Source organism: Pecten maximus, chromosome 15, assembly GCF_902652985.1.
Source record: "Pecten maximus chromosome 15, xPecMax1.1, whole genome shotgun sequence".
NCBI classification, from domain to species: domain Eukaryota; kingdom Metazoa; phylum Mollusca; class Bivalvia; order Pectinida; family Pectinidae; genus Pecten; species Pecten maximus.
Genome location: NC_047029.1, coordinates 36,405 through 57,770, shown reverse-complemented (window position 1 = coordinate 57,770; position 21,366 = coordinate 36,405). Strand labels below are relative to the sequence as shown.

General features: G+C 36.2%; 1 protein-coding gene across 4 annotated transcripts in view; it reads left to right on the top strand.

The window, feature by feature from the left end:
- LOC117344274 (SRC kinase signaling inhibitor 1-like) overlaps window positions 1–13,134 on the top strand; it is an 89,513-nt gene extending 76,379 nt beyond the window's left edge. For all 4 annotated transcript variants that reach the window (XM_033906963.1, XM_033906964.1, XM_033906962.1 and 1 more), the window contains 4 exons: window positions 508–583; window positions 764–847; window positions 1,412–1,559; window positions 6,416–13,134. In XM_033906963.1, coding sequence (XP_033762854.1) covers window positions 508–583; window positions 764–847; window positions 1,412–1,559; window positions 6,416–8,206 — 2,099 coding nt within the window. In that variant the 3' untranslated portion in view covers window positions 8,207–13,134. The remainder of the gene's footprint in view (window positions 1–507; window positions 584–763; window positions 848–1,411; window positions 1,560–6,415) is intronic.
- Window positions 13,135–21,366: the final 8,232 nt, after the last annotated feature.

The window sequence follows — 21,366 nt, the reverse complement described above, 5'->3', positions numbered from 1 at the left end:
TGGTAGGTCAAAGGTGACTACTATAGGTTTTAAGTAGATCAAAAGTGACTACTATAGGTTTTTAGTAGGTCAAAGGTGACTACTATAGGTTTTTGGTAGATCAAAGGTGACTACTATAGGTTTTTAGTAGGTCAAAGGTGACTACTATAGGTTTTTAGTAGGTCAAAGGTGACTACTATAGGTTATTGGTAGGTCAAAGGTGACTACTATAGGTTTTTGGTAGGTCAAAGGTGACTACTATAGGTTTTTAGTATGTCAAAGGTGACTACTATAGGTTTTTGGTAGGTCAAAGGTGATCACTAGGTTAATGTAGGTCCAAGTTATACAAATGATGATACATTTGCCCTACTGGTATTCATGATCATCAGAGAAAAACATATAGTGAAAAAAAAACACAAAAAAAAAACAAAAAAACATATACTTTGCCATGTAGCTGTTATTAAGAAGAGATGGCTATGTAAAATAAAATTGTTTCACAATTTAACTTTCACAACATCGATGTTGTAGGTCTGTTTCCATCTCTGCAAGAAGAAGTTAAGCATGTTCTGGCCGGTGAAATGGAGGTCGTTGTGAAGGAAGAAAAGTAAGTCATGATGTTTTAGGTTTTGAATTTGTTAATGTATGATCTTGTTGAAGGATGAAAGCTAACTCAAAAGATCATTATCAATTTCTTTTTATTCTTGTTGCTGTGATAGACAAAAATAATTTCCTTTAAATTATTTGGAACTAAATAATGAAATCAAAACTTCCAATATTTTTACAGATTCCTCAAAGATGAACCAGAAAGTGTGGAAGAAGGTTTGAAACGCTGCAAGAAGCTTACAAATACTCTATTTACATTAAAAAGGTATCAATATGTGGTATAATGCTCATTTTTTTTCCAAATCTCGTGAATTTTAATTTGTTTAATTTTAAGCAGTTTATGATTTCATGGTTAAGATACAGACACTTTCTAGGAAGCTTTTCAGCTTTTCATTAGGAATTCACATACAGCTGAACCCTGCAATAAATCTTTTTTGTGTCCACAATTTTTGGATTGTGTTTCAGGGTTAATTTTGCCCACAACTAGATTACAGTTTACTATTTGAATTAAACGCCATTCAATCTGGATTTTCATATGAACTAAAGAAACCTGTTCATTGATGGCTATAGTGTATAACAAGTTTACCTACAATCTGACCTCTGTGTAAATCGACCAAATTATGTTGATCTATAGTGTGTACTATTTAGGAAGTGTTACCTGTTTACCGGTAAGATAGACAACTTCCAAATTGAATCAGCTGTTTTCAACCAATACAACATCCTCTAACTAGTGACAAGAAATATTTAGGTGCATGATTTTCAACATAGCAATTTAACAGATATAAATATTTTCAATAACAAAACTATTAGAGAGAAATGTCTTTTTAAGGCTTGCATCGGTCCAGGAACATCGTCCCCATCAGAAGACTGGTCAGACATTAGGAGGTCAAGTTCCAACAGACAGTGACCGCAAACATCTCCTGGAGAATATTGTGGCCTTGGTCCCCGATCACAACGCTCGATTACAGAAACTTGAGGTATATTGAAACAAGTAGGACCATTAATTACAAGCAAAAATATTAAAAAGGAAATACCTGATAGATTGATTAATTAAGATTATAAAATTAATTAAAGGAAATACCTGATAGATTAATTAATTAAAGGAAATACCTGATAGATTAATTAATCATGATTTATTAATTAATTAATCATGATTAATTAATTAAAGGAAATACCTGGTAGATTAATTACTTGAAGGAAATACCTGATATATTAATTAATTAAGATTAATTAATTAAAGGAAATACCTGATAGATTAATTAATGAAAGGAAATACCTGATAGATTAATTAATGAAAGGAAATACCTGGTAGATTAATTAATCAAAACGTAATACCTGTTAGTTTCATTTCATTTCAACAAATGTTATTGTATAAATCCTGTGAATACATGTATATTAAGTTTGATGAAAAATACAGCATTACACATAAATACATACAAGTTACACACATCTATATACACCATTTATATACACCATTTATATACACCATTTATACACAACATACAGTAGATCAATATACTTCTAATAACTTTATACCCACACATTTTTAGCTCACCTGAACCAAAGGCCCGGTGAGCTTATGTCATGGCGCAGAGTCCGTCCGTCGTCCGTCAACATTTGCTTCAAATCGCTACTAGTCAAAAAGTTCTTATTGGAATTTGACCAAATTTGGTCAGAAACATCCTTGGCGGAAGAGGATCAGAATTTGCATAAATGGTGACTCTGACCCCCAAGGGGCCGGAGGGGCGGGGCCCAATAGGGGAAATTGAGGCAATTCCTTTAAATCTCTACTAGTCATAAAGTTATGAATGGATTTGAACTCAATTTGGTCAAAAACATCCTTGGGGAAAGGGGAACAGATTTTGCATAAATGGTGACTGACCACCAAGGGGCCGAAGGGGTGGGGCCCAATAGGCGAAATAGATACAATTCCTTTAAATCGCTACTTGTCATAAAGTTTTGAATGGATTTCAACTTAATTTAGTCAGAAACATCCTTGGGGGAAGGGGAACAGATTTTGCATAAACGGTGACTCTGACCCCCAAGGGGCCGGAGGGGCGGTGCCCAATAGGGGAAATTGAGATAATTCCTTTAAATCGCTACTAGTCATAAAGTTATGAATGGATTTGAACTCAATTTGGTTAGAAACATCCTTGGGGAAGGGGAACAGATTTTGCATGAATGGTGACTCTGACCCCCAAGGGACCAAAGGGGTGGGGCCCAATAGGGGAAATACAGATAATTCCTTTAAATCGCTACTAGTGAGAAAGGTATGAATGGATTTGAACCCAATTTGGTCAGAAACATCCTTGGGAGAAGAGGATCCGAATTTTGCATAAATGGTGACTCTGACCCCAAAGGGGCCAAAGGGGTTGGGCCCAATAGGCGAAATAGAGGTAATGCCTTTAAATCGCTACTAGTCATAAAGATATTAATGGATTTGAACCCAATTTGGTCAGAAACCTCCTTGGGGGAAGTGGAACAGATTTTGCATAAATGGTGACTCTGACCCTCAAGGGGCCGAAGGGGTGGGGCCCAATAGGGGAAATAGAGGTTATTCATTTAAATCGCTACAAGTAATAAATATGAATGGATTTGAACTTGATTTGGTCAGAAACCTCCTTGGGGGAAGGGAAACAGATTTTGCATAAATGGTGACTCTGACCCCCCAAGGGGCCAGAGGGGCGGGGCCCAATAGGGGAAATTGAGGCAATTCCTTTCAATCGCTACTAGTTGTAAAGGTATGAATGGATTTGAACTTAATTAAGTCAGAAACATCATTGGGGAAGAGAAACAGATTTTGCATAAATGGTGACTGACCCCCAAGGCACCAAAGGGCAGGACCCAATAGGGGAAATAGAGGTGATTTCTTTAAATCACTACTAGTCATAAACTTATGAATGGATTTGAATCCAATTTGGTCGGAAACATCCTTGGAGAAAGCAAAACAGATTTGCATTAATGATGACTTTGACCCCCAAATGACCAAAGGGGTGGGGCCCCATAGAGGAAATAATGGTAATTCCTTTAAATCGTTACTAGTCATAAAGTTATGAATGCATGTTGTAAACTTAGAGCAGTTAGGATGCCCACACTATAATCATATAAAGCATTGTTTGATGTTGACAAACAAAAGGAATTGAACATGAACATTATTTTGACATTTGGTCAAATCCAACCAGTTGAGCGATACAGGCCCTATGGGCCTCTTGTTTCAAATAACACTCACTCTGACATTAACACACCCAGCAAAAACAAGAAAAAACAAAAATAACAAAAAACAATAAAAACAGGGACAGTGATGAAGGTATTTTGATATTTGAGATATAAAAGGTTTATTTAAATCTATTGGTAGATAAATGTAATTTTGAACTTTTGTTAAAATATTTTTCATTATCAATAAATATATCAGAGTTACCAGTTGTAAGAAATTTACATTTAAATATCTAACTCATTTAAGTAGAGTGTAAGTACAGGAAGTATATAGAGGGGACATCATAGGGCTCAACACAGTAACAAGTTGTATCTAGGATTAGATTATCATTATATTTATCATCAAATCATTGGCATAGATTGATTAATAGATTGATTAATTTCTCCTGTTTATATACTCACTGAAAATGACAGATATCAATTTAGGATGACTACTTGGTAGTTATTTCACTATTCCAAAATTTACAACATCAAGTTTTTGTAGTAGCTATTTTCCTTGTACATGTAGATACCGTAAATATTCGCGTATAGTGCGCACTTTTTTTCAAAAATTGACAAGTGAAAAAGACCACTGCGCACTATACGCAAGTACAAGCCTTTTCCCAGTCAGAATGAATGTGATTTGACTGAGATTTGTGATCGTTTCCTTTCACAGCAGGATTGATTTAATACTTATATATATATATAACATATATAAAGCATTAAGAAAGTAATAGTTAACAAATAATCAAAGAAATGAATAGTTATTTTAATGTTTAATTCCTTGAAATATTGTATTTATCAGCAATTACGTGGGTTTATCTAAGTCGATCGTGAGCCACATGTTCCGTACACATACGATCTCACTTGAGGATGTTCCCGTATTCAGGTCCAAAACGATGTATAACATCTCAATTAACATCAAACAAAACTTTAAATGATATAGCAGTACTTAGTTATTTCATACTTCTAAATTAATCACCTTATAAATCCAGAATGTTGCCAGAAACTGATAACGTTCAACTTGTTTATTTACGGAAGCTGAAACAGCACGCATGCGCAATTAGGCACGGGTAACACTAATGCCTTGATCTCGTGCGGCAGTCACTGACCAACTAGCCATAAAAAATATGATAAGACTGTGAAAACTACCAGGGTACTCTTATTTATCGTCTGCACTGTAGATTTATCCTTTACACATGTTAATTCATTGATATAAAAGTTGTGACCAGCACGACGACTGCAGACTTGTTTCCGTACTGTATACAAAATGGCGGCTTGTGTAACATTACGTAGCAGTCAGCTTACTAGTCAATCTTGTTATAATTGAGCTTAATTAGCTTTGTATGTTCGTGGACAGATACCACAAGAGATCATACCTGCGTGAAAATCACAAGGTAATTGAGGGTAGGATTAATTATTTTGTTGGTACAACAGCGTAGATGGGACCTAGATGGGACCGCTACAATTTGCAAGCTGACTAGGCCTGTGGCGGTATAATGTAAACAGCCTGTCAATCCAATGTGTCAAATCTGACCGGTGATTCCAATTAAATGTGGTACATTGTAAATAATCTTTCATAAGTTACAACTTCCTATCATCTTATGCTTTAGAATTCATCTACCGCTCAGTTGAAAATTGAAAAAAAAAAATTGTTAATTTTTTTTTTTTCAAAATGAACCTCAAAAACGTACCTGCGCACTATACGCGAGTGCGCACTATACCCGAATATTTACGGTAATTTAACTGATTTGGTCTCAATTTTGATTGATCCCATGTAAATTAGCGCTGTTTACAACTCTACTCTTCAGAAATGATGAAACAGTCTCTGCTACAACAATACTTTCATAAATGATGTCAGCCAAAATATAAATATGTGTCAATTTAGAAATGAAGTCAGCAATTTGAACATTAAATTGATCTGCAAGCTGACCATTTAAAAGATTCTCCAATATATACTTGTAACTTCTCAGAACAAACTGCAGAACATTATTTTTTCATCTGTCAACTATTCATTCATTCAGGATTGATACTAAGAAATCAGCTAATTAACCCAAATATTTCCTGTGACCATTTTAATATAAATACATTACATCATGGATGTCATGAATGTGATGAAGAAATGAATGTTTTTTATTAGTCCAACTTCATAAGATCGCTATGTCTTTAAAAGTTCTAGAGGAATATTCCTTCAACTTCATATGTATATTCCCGATAGTCCCTAGTTGTGCCGATTTAATTTTAATATTTGATCAGATCAGAAAAACAAAATGGCTGACAGGCATCCATCTTTGTTTTTGAAAGTTGAAGTTTGTTATCACTATTTCTTGAAATGTCCTGGAGGGACATTGCTCAGACATCATGTGTATGTTCCCCTTGGTCACTTGTTTTGCCAATTTAATTTTGATTTTTGATCAGTAAAACAAAATATATCCGACAGGCAGCAGTTTTGGATTTTGTGAATTGAAGTTTGTTATCGCTATTTCTTGAAAAGAGACTGTGTCATACCAAAGGTATAAGGAGAAGGATTATATAAACCTTCGTTGCCTGATGATCTGTCCTTTTGCATTTTTTCCTTAATAAGATTTGATGAAAGGAAATAAAATATCTGGAATTTGAAACCTCTGATATTTTTTTTCAGGAAGCAGATGCATCTAGAGAGAGAAAGAAGAAGATAGTTGTTAAACAAGAAGCTTTAAAATTTGGACGGTCACTGGAAATGGCAACTCGTAGTCTAAAACCAGCTTCCTCCAAGGAACAGTTGGAAAAAGGACCAGAGGTGACTGCTGCTCAGGGTAAAGATTCAAATCCCACAGGGTCAAAGGTCAAAGGGTCACCAATTCTTGTACATAAACCTACCTCAAGTACAATGGATGCAACAACTAAATCATCTTCTCTTCCACCGAGTACAGATAAATACAAAGGTGAGACTATTCGAGACACAGACCAGAGTGAACCTCGGCCATTCTTAACGGAGAAAAGTCGTTCATTGGACAATCAACTTGATGCAAGAGATCTTGTGGTGTCTGATTCATCGGTGATGAGAAAGCCAGCTGTCGTTGTCAGTGCAGAACTGCCACCTGCCAGTAAGTGTTTGCCTGTTGAAGGCTCTAAAACAAAGGGCGACAGAATGGCAGCTGGCAAACCGCAATCAGCTAACGGTAAAAATGGGAGTTCCAAACGATCCAAAAGTGTTGACAGTGGTGCGCTTGAAGATAAAGATGTGAAACGGAATGCAGAAATTTTAAGAATTCAAAAAAATGCTGCACGAGCCAATTTCTTCAGTTCAATCACGACTCCTCCGACTTCTCCTGAAGAGGAGAAGAGACCAGTGTCTTCTCCTAATGGGGCTAAAGTTATGGACTATACTGTAAGAATTTCTCCAGTCAAGGTCACTGTGTCAGGGGAGACCCAATACACTGTAACTCCCTCAGGCTCAAACACACAACGGAACGCAGGGTCAAGCTCCTCTGGGAAGCCTACCTTCTTGCCAGTTTCCTCAAAAAAGGAGAAATCAGGGGAGAGTAAAAGTGTCACACCCTCCCCCACTACTCCTAGTTATATAATAACACCTGGGGGTACGCGTGTTAGTAGCATTCCAAGGATTTCTCCTCAAAAAATTTCATCTGGTGCTTCTGTTCAAAACCGTGATACAAATGAACCAAAGACTTCATCATCACCATCATCTAAGGACTCCGGGTCATCAAGTGCAAATGGATCATCAAGTGCAAAATCTAATGGAAAAGTTACAGAAAAATTAGACAAGAAAGTAAGTTCAGACAATAGTGCAGACGGGAGACAGAAAAGACCACCTCCTCCACCACCTCCCAGAAAGAGCAGTAGTCGCCCAAGTTCTTCCATAAATCCGCAGGGGCAAGTATCTCCGGTCCATTCGGAGACTGACCCTCAGGACTCGAGTGTTGTGACAGGGCACCGCATGGGGCCTGCACTCAATGTTGGCACTCTCACATCGACACCAAAGGCGGGCATCACACACAAACCTACGACCAAATTTGAAAAAGATTTAGCTGGTGGCAAAAGTGTGAGTAGCCTAGGTAACGGGGATAAGAGGCGAACAGACACTCAATCGGCAAAGACAGATACAGTAGAAACTCCCGTAACAAAATCAGAAAAATCACCGGCGGCCGCATTGAAATTTGACGATGCATCTGACCAAAGTGAGATGGCTACGAGACGCGAGGAACGGGAGGGAAGTAGTGAAAGCACTACAAGTTCAAGTTCACTAGACTCACAGCAGGGTACTATTGTCCTGCGATGTACCAGTAAAACAAATCGGAAACCCAAACCTCCGCCTCCAGCACGGCGGTCTAGTCTGCCACTAGGCAATAATCCGCCTGTAGAGAAAACTCACGGTAGTCGTGGAAAGTCGAAGGTGAACGGGAGGAGGGAGAGCGAAGGGGATGTGGGCTGATGTTACTTATTGTGTGGGAACTATTACTAGGATTTTTATGAGATTGCTGGTCATAATATGTTAATATATGCTGTCACACTGCCATCTTTAATCAATTCATGAATTAATGAGGAAAAAGGGACTCGTTTTTCAGAAATGTTTATTTGAATGAAGTTTCACTGCCATGTAGGTGCCTCTCGGCTCTGATTGCTCCTGTTACTCTACCTGTATATGAAAGCTGTTTATTTCACCTTTCACTTCTTCATGTCATTCTACATAACTAGATACTGTTTAGGCTTCTCAATATCAGAGCAAAAAGGGCGATAATTATTCTAATGAGTAGATTATAAAATATTGAAGGTAACACATAAAGAGGTATATTCAAACAATAGCAAAAAATATTATGAGCTACATTTGACTACTTTGACTTTAGAAACATTTCTTAATATAAAATTTTAAACAAAATATATCTGTAAATTATAACAATGATTACTGGGTTTTCCTTGCTTTTCATACATTTTCATCACTTACTTTATGGAGATTTGTTATCAATGCATGCTGATTTTTTCACTGTGGATATTTAAAAACTCAATTTCTTCAGAAAACAATTCATAATCATTGCATGTTTCTTTTGAAATCAGAACCATGAAAATATGCTGAACTTATAATTGTTATACAATGTATCGAAAATCAATTTCATTAAACTAAGTTGAAAATTTAAATTCACTCTAGAGAAATTATACCGAGATATTTTAAAGCTGAGAACACTGCATTATATCTACCATTCCTCATAGATGAAAAATATACACTGTGTGTGTATCAACATTCCATGTATCATGTAGGGTTATGGAGTTATCTCCCCTGGATTTCCTGTCCGAGTTAAATATAACATCCAAATATCATGTAAGTCATGAAAATCTTGTAATGATTCTCATTTTATTTGTTAGATTTCTAAGATCTCACAAAGTTTGACTTATATATGGGTCAGTGTCAACAAATTAGCCCAAATGTTGCAATTTAAAGATAAGAAAAGTGTATCAACTGCATAATGATTATTAATCACTACCAGTACTTACAATATCATGTTCTGATTCAGTAACAGGATTTTTTTTTTTTTTTTTTATTTCGGGAAGTGCTTATGAAAATATTTCCATTTGATCTTGTCCTTAACACTTAAGCCTTTGCTTTAATCTGAAATATGTAAGTACACATGAAACTGGATATTCTGATAAGCTATACTGACCCTGCAGTGTACAGTGACAATTAGCTTTGTAGCAGCTTTGATTTCTCAAGTTTTTTCGCTATCCCATGATAATACAATGGAATTTTGTACCTTCGCTTACCCCAGTAAAACGCTATGGTAACTTTGTACCTCGGCTTACCCCAGTAAAACGCTATGGTAACTTTGTACCTCAGCTTACCCCAGTAAAACGCTATGGTGACTTTGTACCTCGGCTTACCCCAGTAAAACACTATGGTGACTTTGTACCTCGGCTTACCCCAGTAAAACACTATGGTAACTTTGTACCTCGGCTTACTACCCTAATAAAACTCTATATATGAACTAGATAATGCAGACTTGCCTAGTAGTAGTTTATATATAAATTATGTGTACGGTTGTGATTTGACTAAAAGCCTTCATCCCAGAATGTGGAAATTAAAGTGCAATATTTTGATTATATGTCTGATGGGACCTCATTAATTAAAAACTAATAACCTGAGTATTTAATGTCTAAACTTTTTCATGACACTTTATTTAAGTGATATATACCTATTTTATAGATATATACACTCTCGGAAATTAAGTCATGTTTTTCTTATAACTCCAGAAATATCAAAAGTACATGCTTTTCTCAGAGGGTTGAAATGTTTTTATTAATGAGGTTCCTTATGTTAGCGGATTGACATGTAGATATATATATATATCATATAGAAAGTTATATGGATGATATTATTATCGTAAGTTATTGGAAAATTAAGTAATTAATAATGAAGAAAGTTTGACATGTTGGTGTACCTATAGTATTGTGATATATTGTGTGTGATGTCCGTTGTGTAGGATACCGTAATTTACCTGATAAACACACCATGCTCTATTATTACCAAACATCTGATTTCTTTGATGGAAAGAAAACGTGCTCCTGGTTTTTTCTGTAAAAATATTTCACTCTGTCCAAAGAGGTTATAGATAACATTCAGTTTTCAGAATTGACAGCAAACTTCACATAAGATCGTTAGTGTTTGTAACTCATCTGAATAAAGAACAAAATTATAACGATAACAAAAATATTTTAGTTGCATAAGATATAAATAGAAGTTACACAACGAGTGGTTGTTTGATATGGAATTTATTTCACGCGAGTAAGTTATTTTTCAAAAGTTACAAAATATTTTTTTACACAAGTTTTGGCGAGTGTCTTTTGTAACTTTTAAAAAATAACTTACGAGTGTGAAATAAATTCCATATCCAAAAATCACGAGACGTGTGACCTGTTTCTACCACAATAATATCGGCTTGAATCAAAGGGAAACATTGCCAAGTCTTATTTCGCGTATACAAATAAGGTGTACAGATGACGGCCGGCTGGGACCCGGTGGTGTGACGTCTTTCGATTATTGATGACGTCAATTACAATTGCAGCTTGGGTCAAAGTTCGAATTATTGACCAATCAAAAGACCGGAAGGTCATATTCCACTAGTGGTATATAACATATATTTATCCAACACTATGAACAGTCAATCCACTTATACAATGGCTTGAGAGTGGAATAACACAGAGTATTGTGGTAGAATACATAGTACCATATCTATTCCATTAAAAGCCCATGTCAAGTACAAGCCCACCTACATCTCTCTGTTAAGGAGTATAGCCAGCTGTTTGTTTATCTGCAGTCTCCACTCCTGACTTATAATTAGACTCAACATGGATGTGTCCCGTGGGTATTTCGGAATAAATATGGTACTGAATTTTCTCTACATTCACCATGTTTGTATGTATAGATACAGTGTGTTTTTTTAGGTGAACTACCATAAATATACCAATGTATAAATTTTGCCGGATGTTTAACAGTGTATAGAGATTATAGGCAGATATAGGATCAGGCAATGTAATGTTTCACAAGCAAATTGTTACTTAATTGGTTGGTTTTCTCGTGGTTATCCATACAATTTATAGCAGTTATTCTGGTGGTGATCCGTATAAGTTATAGCAGTCATTCTAGTGGTGATCCGTATAAGTTATAGCAATCATTCTAGTGGTGATCCGTATAAGTTATAGCAATCATTCTAGTGGTGATCCGTATAAGTTATAGCAGTCATTCTAGTGGTGATCCGTATAAGTTATAGCAGTCATTCTAGTGGTGATCCGTATAAGTTATAGCAGTCATTCTAGTGGTGATCCGTATAAGTTATAGCAGTCATTCTAGTGGGGATCCGTATAAGTTATAGCAGTCATTCTAGTGGGGATCCATATTAGTTATAGCAGTCATTCTAGTGGGGATCCATATTAGTTATCGCAGTTATGTTACTTATGGCTATGAGTATATATGAGATAGATAATATGGTACATTACCAACCTCCATATAGACTTAAATCGATCTATAAATGGATATTCTACACAAGTCATGATTTCACATGATAGGTTTTATATCAATACGAATTGCACCAATTAGGATACTTACTGATCTCTGATGTTCTTATGAAAATTGTATGCTTCAATTGATATACCCTATATATAGCAGGTCATTTATAAATAAAAATAGGGAAAATGACATTTAACAAACACGATTAATGTATGATAGCCGTTGGAATGATATTGATGGTTAATTTGCTTGTTTACATTTAAAGATCAATGTATGATGGCCGCAATTAAAATCAGGAATGCTATCGATGGTGAATTTGCTTGTGAAATCAATGATGGCCACTATAAGTAAAATCTGGAATGCTATTGATGATGAATTTGCTTGTGAAATGGAACAGGCCTGATCATTTACAGTATTTACTGATCAACGATTAACAGGATAGTACGGGTATACACCGACAGACGACACATTTTGGGAGAAATTCCAACCAAATTAATTTTGATGTGCTTGCTTGTTTTAACATTATGAAAGATTTCCTGCCTTCTTTTATTTACAAATGATTTATATATTACTGAAAATAGTGTACAGTTTCTGTTTCTACCGAGTGAGGGATGCTATAATGATCGAGCTGAAAGACTTAAGAGGCTTCAGGTCTTGAAATAGTACCGTAAATATATCTATTTTGATTCACTCACATCTTAGCATATAACTAAATTTAAACAATAGTTAAAGACAAGAATATACAGGAACTGCAATGACCACAATCCTGATTCAGTAGAAAGTTTGCAGCATCAAGAATCTGAAATATTTACATTTAAAGTCATTTCATCACCTACTGTCATTATCATTCATCTGATAGAACTTACAATTGTGTAGAGGCGGAGGACTATTGTTGAAGAATTACCTTGTGCAGTTTTATTAAGATACATTTACAAGAGAAAATTGAATTACATGATGTAAAGTAACACAGTATATTACATTGATAATGAATAAGTAGTATTTAAATCAGTGACATTCATTAATTCATGCTTACCACAGATTAATCAAGTTTCTATGTAAGTTGCTTGCATGTTTATGTATAATCATCCATCACCCCTAAAGACCAAATATGGACTTGCCCAGGCCAAATTATGGAAGAGTCAAAAACTGTTCCTCAGGGGTGAAAGGATCAAGTTTGAAGAGAAAATCATTTCATCATAATTTTGTATGTGTGTTACTGAAAAATAGTTTTCCTATTTTATGTGAAAGTTTTTCCTTGTCTCAGTTGTTACCTGTGTAAGTAATAGGATTTCCATACGATTATTAGAATTAAACTGCCAATGTATAATATGTCACATCTACAGAATAAATGCATGGTTACAAAGAGATTTCAGGGTGACTTGTTCTTAACTGCCTGTCTAAAGGGCAATTACCAATAGTGTAGTGTCATATAGTATTGTACCAGTATTAATTATGGTGGAATAAAGGGCTTCTAAGATTTTCAGATGACCTACTTTTAAGGTAACATAGGCCAACTTATTAAATCTCCTCTCAAAAACCAAAATCACCTACATTTAGGATCATGATATTGGACCAGTATTATGCTGGGATATAAGGAGTCCATTTTTTCAATTGAATAACTCTGACCCACTGAAAAGGTCAAAGGGGTCAAATGTGTTAAAATATTTCAACAAAAGGCATAGAGTCATGATTGCCTGAGTAACATTGCCAGACCAAGGTCTACAGCTAGGTTAGATCAAATGAATAACCTATACCAGAGACATATATACAGATATATGTCCAGAGACATATATACAGATATATGTCTCTGCCTATACCTACTCCAAGGTTACATTAAGGCTGAGATGTGTTAGGTTGTTTAAGCAACTTCTTTTCTCCAAGCAAGAGACAGGGTGCTGGTATTTGGCCAATATGATTCTGGGATGAAGGGTTCTCATGTGTCATTGAATAAATGATCTTGACATACTTTCAAGGCAACTAGGTAAAGTATCAAATTTTTCAAACAACTCAATAATAGAGAGGACCATGGCCATGGTACGGAGGCAGAAGCACAAGGGCTACCAAGTTTGTAAAAAATGAATAACTTTGATTTACTCCTAAAATCACGAGTCCGATATGTTATAATATTATAAAGACTTAATTTCAATATCCAAATGCCATGATATAATGCCAGTATAAGGTTAAAATAAAGGCCAACTGAATTATATAGCAAAAACTATATAAAACTATTTTGTACTTCTATTTACTGGTGTCAAAAATGTTAATGTCTAAAGTACTAACGGCAAGGGAAGGGGTAGGGATACTCGGTCAGTTATATGACAAATAAAAGCACAGAGATCAAATATCATCAAATCATGAAAAACTCATACAAAAGGCCTTTGGTCATGATAGTACGTCAGTCTGTTTGAAGAGCCACCACTGTTGTTGAAGTCTTACAACGTAACCAGCAGCTTAGATAGCATCATCTCTGTATCCCTTAACTGCTTAAAGGTCACAAGTGATCTGAGCGTGTTCCCATCATTGCAATTTCTGTGACAGATGTTGGCTACTGACGATCTTCGTAACATCTTGTGCCCTCATGCACAAGCCGTCATACCGAAAGCCAAAATAAAGTAGTACAGTTGTTGAGATCGTACAATGTGGTTACATACCACCATCTCAATAGAACACCATTACACATCGTACAATGTGGTTACATACCACTATCTCAATAGAACACCATTACACATCGTACAATGTGGTTACATACCACACCACCATCTCAATAGAACACCATTACACATCGTACCACGTGGTAACATACCACTATCTCAATAGAACACCATTACACATCGTACAATGTGGTTACTTACCACTATCTCAATAGAACACCATTACACATCGTACAATGTGGTTACATACCACACTCTCAATAGAACACCATTACACATCGTACACTGTGGTTACATACCACTATCTCAATAGAACACCATTACACATCGTACAATCTGGTTACATACCACTATCTCAATAGAACACCATTACACATCGTACAATCTGGTTACATACCACTATCTCAATAGAACACCATTACACATCGTACGATCTGGTTACATACCACTATATCAATAGAACACCATTACACATCGTACAATGTGGTTACATACCACTATCTCAATAGAACACCATTACACATCGCACAATCTGGTTACATACCACTATCTCAATAGAACACCATTACACATCGTACAATGTGGTTACATACCACACTCTCAATAGAACACCATTACACATCGTACACCGTGGTTACTTACCACTATCTCAATAGAACACCATTACACATCGTACAATGTGGTGACATACCACTATCTCTATAGAACACCATTACACATCGTACAATCTGGTTACATACCACTATCTCAATAGAACACCATTACACATCGTACAATCTGGTTACATACCACTATCTCAATAGAACACCATTACACATCGCACAATCTGGTTACATACCACTATCTCAATAGAACACCATTACACATCGTACAATCTGGTTACATACCACTATCTCAATAGAAACCATTACACATCGTACAATCTGGTTACTTACCACTATCTCAATAGAACACCATTACACATCGTACAATGTGGTTACATACCACCATCTCAATAGAACACCATTACACATCGTACAATGTGGTTACTTACCACCATCTCAATAGAACACCATTACACATCGTACAATCTGGTTACATACCACTATCTCAATAGAACACCATTACACATCGTACAATCTGGTTACATACCACTATCTCAATAGAACACCATTACACATCGTACAATGTGGTTACTTACCACCATCTCAATAGAACACCATTACACATCGTACAATGTGGTTACATACCACTATCTCTATAGAACACCATTACACATCGTACACCGTGGTTACTTACCACTATCTCAATAGAACACCATTACACATCGTACAATCTGTTACATATCACTATCTCAATAGAACACCATTACACATCGTACAATCTGTTACATATCACTATCTCAATAGAACACCATTACACATCGTACAATCTGTTACATACCACTATCCCTATAGAACACCATTACACATCGTACAATCTGTTACATACCACCATCTCAATAGAACACCATTACACATCGTACACTGTGGTTACATATCACTATCTCAATAGAACACCATTACACATCGTACAATCTGTTACATATCACTATCTCAATAGAACACCATTACACATCGTACAATCTGGTTACATACCACTGTATCAATAGAACACCATTACACATCGTACAATCTGGTTACATACCACTGTATCAATAGAACGCTAGGCTCCAAGCTTTCACATAGTTTTGTCATTTCAACAGAACTGAATTTTACATGGCATTGAAATAAAACATTACCCCTGTGACATCAGGAATTTCTATCGCATTTTGCGCTAGATATAAACCTTGTGAGAATGCCATTGGCGGCGTCGTTGGTGAAGTAGAAGACCCTTCCAGAACACGTGGTATTTTTTTCCTTGTACGTTTTGGTAGGTCTCCAACTAACCAATGCAAATCTAAAATTATGATCACCACACTGATACTTGAATGTGCTTTAGTAGTCGTCTTGTACCATGCTGTAAAATATACAAAAAACTAAATGGACCTGTATCGCTCCCCTGCTTCTAGAGCAACTGGATCTTCATCAGTTATGCAGATTTTATGTTAATTACCACTTTATTGAAATATCAGAGTAGGCTATGTTTATACATGTAATGTTTATTTTCGGCCTTAATTCCAGCATATTATTGACCTAATTTTAGATCTCGGAATCTCTTTGCTATTGAGAAATTGATTTTAATTAATTTGACCCATGTGACCTTGAAGGTAAGTCAAGGTAGTTTACTTTGGTACCCTTCATTCAAACACGCTACATACCCAACATCATGCCTGGTCAAGTTCATCAATTTCAACAAACTCGGTAGCCCTTCACGTCAGCAGTAGCCATTGAACGCGTCAAACATCAAACTGATTTAACGCTTTAATGGGTTTAACTAATTCAAAGCACTGAATACTTACCAGTTGAACTGATCTCGTTTTTGACTTCATAATATTCATCCGTTTACGATCATTTCAAAGCATGATATAATACCACATAACGCCATCACATGATAGTAAACTAGCTAACCCCATCACATGATAGTATACCACCTAACCCCATCACATGATAGTAAACCAGCTAACCCCATTACATGATAGTATACCACCTAACGCCATCACATGATAGTAAACCAGCTAACCCCATCACATGATAGTATACCACCTAGCCCCATCACATGATAGTATACCACCTAACGCCATCACATGATAGTATACCACCTAGCCCTATCGCATGATAGTAAGCCACCTAACCCAATCACATGATATTATACCACCTGACCCCATCACTTAAGCATTGAACTGTTACCAAATGGTAGTATAAGTCGATATGAATACAATTTGGGTGACAGATAAATAGAATGTCGCCCGTTAGGGCGACATGAAATATTAGTATATTAGAACTCAGATGACCATTAAGGTCTATGGACCTCTTTTGATTATTCTAGTCGACTATTAATTCATCATGCAAGGAAAGGAATCAGTGCCAAATTTGACAAAATAAAGAAACAAAGCAAAAAAAATAACAGGCTAATGGGCCTTAACAGTCACTTGAGTTTTGAAATATTGCTGTCTAGATGACCCTTTTTGACCTCACACATCAGCCCCTGGAGGTCAGACGGATCTGTCAACATTCGCATACCACCAAACTGTCTTACAAAACTGTTAATTCTAACCGAGTTAGATTTGTCATCAGACTCAACATGAAAAACAACCCGCCAATGCCAAGCACAGAATGACAGGATGATCCACAAGGCTGCAACCCAAAGAAGTACAGGCGTTGGTCACCCATCTTATTTACCTGACCTCATTTTTTTTAAAGAAAATGTTCTCTATTGAAAAGATACCCTCAGTGTCGAGTATTCAAGTGCCTTGCCAGTAAAGGGCAACTAGCAGACCAGAGATTGAAACTGCTATTGGCTTAATTCTAGAAAGCATCAGAAATACTAAGAGGATATGTGCTTTATGACAATGAATGTCATAATTAATTGAAAACCCCTTACAGAGTAAGAATAATGTAATCGACGCAAATTGGAGTGGAGATGTGAATAACAATATCGTTTGTCGAAATCAAGTACACTAAAAAGGTTTAATGTCGCAAAAATCCTAAATTAAAAACATTCGCGACAATATAAAGAAATGTTTGCTGGAAGTTTTTATCAAATATTCGTTTTCACTTTGATACTTTAGTATAACAGTTTCTTACAAAAATATCGATAATTTATACACAAACCTGACTTCCCTGTGGCAAGGCATCTCAATTTCCCTAATCATAGTTGGAAGGACATGCAGGTGGTTGCTATTAATCATTGCCCTACCTTAAATGAAACGAAGCGTCGGTCGAGGGAAAGATAATGGATTAGCAACTTACAAAACCGCTTCTGTAGGGATTTGTCTGATTAATAAACGTATGGAGTGGGTACTTCCTATAAAGCGAGAATAGAGAGTATTGGTATAAGGTACAACAGCATTTGTCACAATATATATTCGAGACAATCTGTCCCTTTATCAAGACACGGATAAATTACAAACGATGACATCTAGACATAGAACATGGAACAGTTACACAAATTTAGTGGGTATAAACAACAATAAATATCGTTATGTTGTGCAAACGATCCCCTCGGCCGATTTGGCTCCCATATCTCGTGGACTGGCCACCCGATCGAATATACTGATGGTGGTTACTTTAAAAGTACATCAATTTCTAAACATTGTTTATGATATGGTACAAAGAACACCTTGGAAGGGTATAAAGTTGTTATTTATCATTAGTAGCCATGCAAATTGGATCGATGGGTTGTTACTTGTTCAGAAGTCATGTAGTAAATCTTTTAGCAGAAGGTAAGATTTAGTCTATACCTTACAGTCGATTACACATTGCACAAAAACGTCCAGTTTGACTATAATGTCGATCACGTATTTCTAACGGAAACAACGTAAACACTCGAATCCAATGGTTATATTTTCCCTCGCTGATTTAGACAGAAATGTTCATGTCATCAAATTAGTCTACCAGCAAGTTTCGTAATGAATAGGCTTACACATAACAACACACCACTGCTTGTTCTAAATTTAAAACTAGATCTACCCGATAAATGTTTTAGATCAAGGACGTATACAGTACATACGCAACCTGCCATTCGTAACCGGTTTGGTTGGGCCATTGTTCGGATTGAAAGGTTATACGTTTTGAGATAGGCGATATCTCTTAATCAGCTTTATTTGAAATAAACCTCATAAGCTGTGTGAGTTAATGGTTTAATTCTATAACAAACAGTTGTAATGTCATCCATTGTTATTTGCGTATTACAAAATGAACATCCAGCTGAAATCGTACGCAACACATTGTAGCTGTGTAAAAAGATACCTGTAGCTACCAGTGAAATAATGCACCCTTTGGATAACTACATGTAACTTATTAGACAACTACAGGTAACTTATTGGACGACTACAGGTATCTTATTAGACGACATAAGGTAACTTATTCAACGACTAAAGGTAACTCATTGGACGACTACAGGTAACTTATTGGACAACTACAGGTAAAATGTCTGACAGCTACAGGTAACTTATTGGACGACGTCAGGTAACTTATTGGAGGACTACAGTTAACTTATTGGACGACGTCAGGTAACATTTCAGACGACTACAGTTAACTTATTGGACGACTACAGTAAACGTATTGGACGACTACAGTTAACTTATTGGACGACTTCAGGTAACTTATTGGACGACTACAGGTAACTTATTGGACAACTACAGGTAACTTATTGGACGACTACAGTTAACTTATTGGACGACTACAGGTAAACTGTCCGACAGCTACAGGTAAGATTTTGTTTAAACACTTAATCATGCTACACAATGGAAAACATAGCAATATCTGTAACGGGATGACAAGTAAACAAAGACTATATTCCCATAACCAGATTTCCCTTGCATTATACTTTTCTTTAAAGAGAGACTCTTGTATATTCCGAGAAATACAGATGCGAAATAGTTTTGATGAAAATTTTTCATATGTATGAAATCGTGCTAATTCACACTTTGTGATTTCAATTATTTCCTTTTCTAACCGATATTTATAGAAATATCCTGTAATATCTTTCTTGAGTATATCAACCCATCTTAATAAATTTTACTCTTATCTGAGTATTATGCTGACAGATTATCTAACATATTTGAGTATAATAACACTACATGTACACGCTGTTCTCCCCATATAACAACACTACCTGTACACATTATCATCCACCTGTAACAACACTACCTGTACCTATTGTTCTCAACCTATAACAACACTACCTGTACCAATTGTTATCCACCTGTAACAACACTACTTGTACCTATTGTTATCCACCTGTAACAACACTACCTGTACCTATTGTTCTCAACCTATACCAACACTACCTGTACCCGTTGTTCTCCACAAGTAGCAACAGTACCTGTACTCATTGTTCTCCCCTATAACAACACTACCTGTATTCGTTGTTCTCCACAAGTAGCAACAGTACCTGTACTCATTGTTCTCCCCTATAACAACACTACCTGTACTCATTGTTCTCCCCATAACAACACTACCTATACCCATTGTTCTCCCCTATAACAACAATACCTGTACCCATTGTTTTCCTCTATAACAACACTACCTGTACCCATTGTTCTCCCCTATAACAACACTACCTGTATCCGTTGTTTTCCCCCTTTAAAAACACTACCTGTACCCTTTGTTTTCCCCTATAACAACACTACCTGTACACATTGTTCTTCCTCCTATAACAACACTACCTGTACCCGTTGTTCTCCACAATTAGCAACAGTACCTGTACTCAATGTTCTCCCCTATAACAACACTACCTGTACTCACTGTTCTCCCCTATAACAACACTACCTGTACACATTGTTCTCCCTACTTTAACAACACTACCTGTACCCGTTGTTCTCCACAAGTAACAACGGGTACCTGTACTCATTGTTCTCCCCTATAACAACAATACCTGTACTCATTGTTCTCCCCTATAACAACACTACCTGTACATATTGTTCTCCCTGCTATAACAAGACTTCCTTTACCTATTGTTCATCCCTATAACAACACCCTGTACCCATTGTTCTCCCCTATAACAACACTACAAGTACCCATTGTTCATCCCTAAAACAACACTTCCTATACTCATTGTTCATCCCTATAACAACACTTCATGTACCCATTGTTCTCCCTCCTATAACAAGACTTCCTGTACCCATTGTTCATCCCTATAACGATACTACCTGTATATGTTTTCTACTATAACAACACTACCTGTACGCATTGTTCTCCCCTATAACAACACTACCTGTACTCATTGTTCTCCCCATAACAACACTACATATACCCATTGTTCTCCCCTATAACAACAATACCTGTACCCATTGTTTTCCTCTATAACAACACTACCTGTACCCAT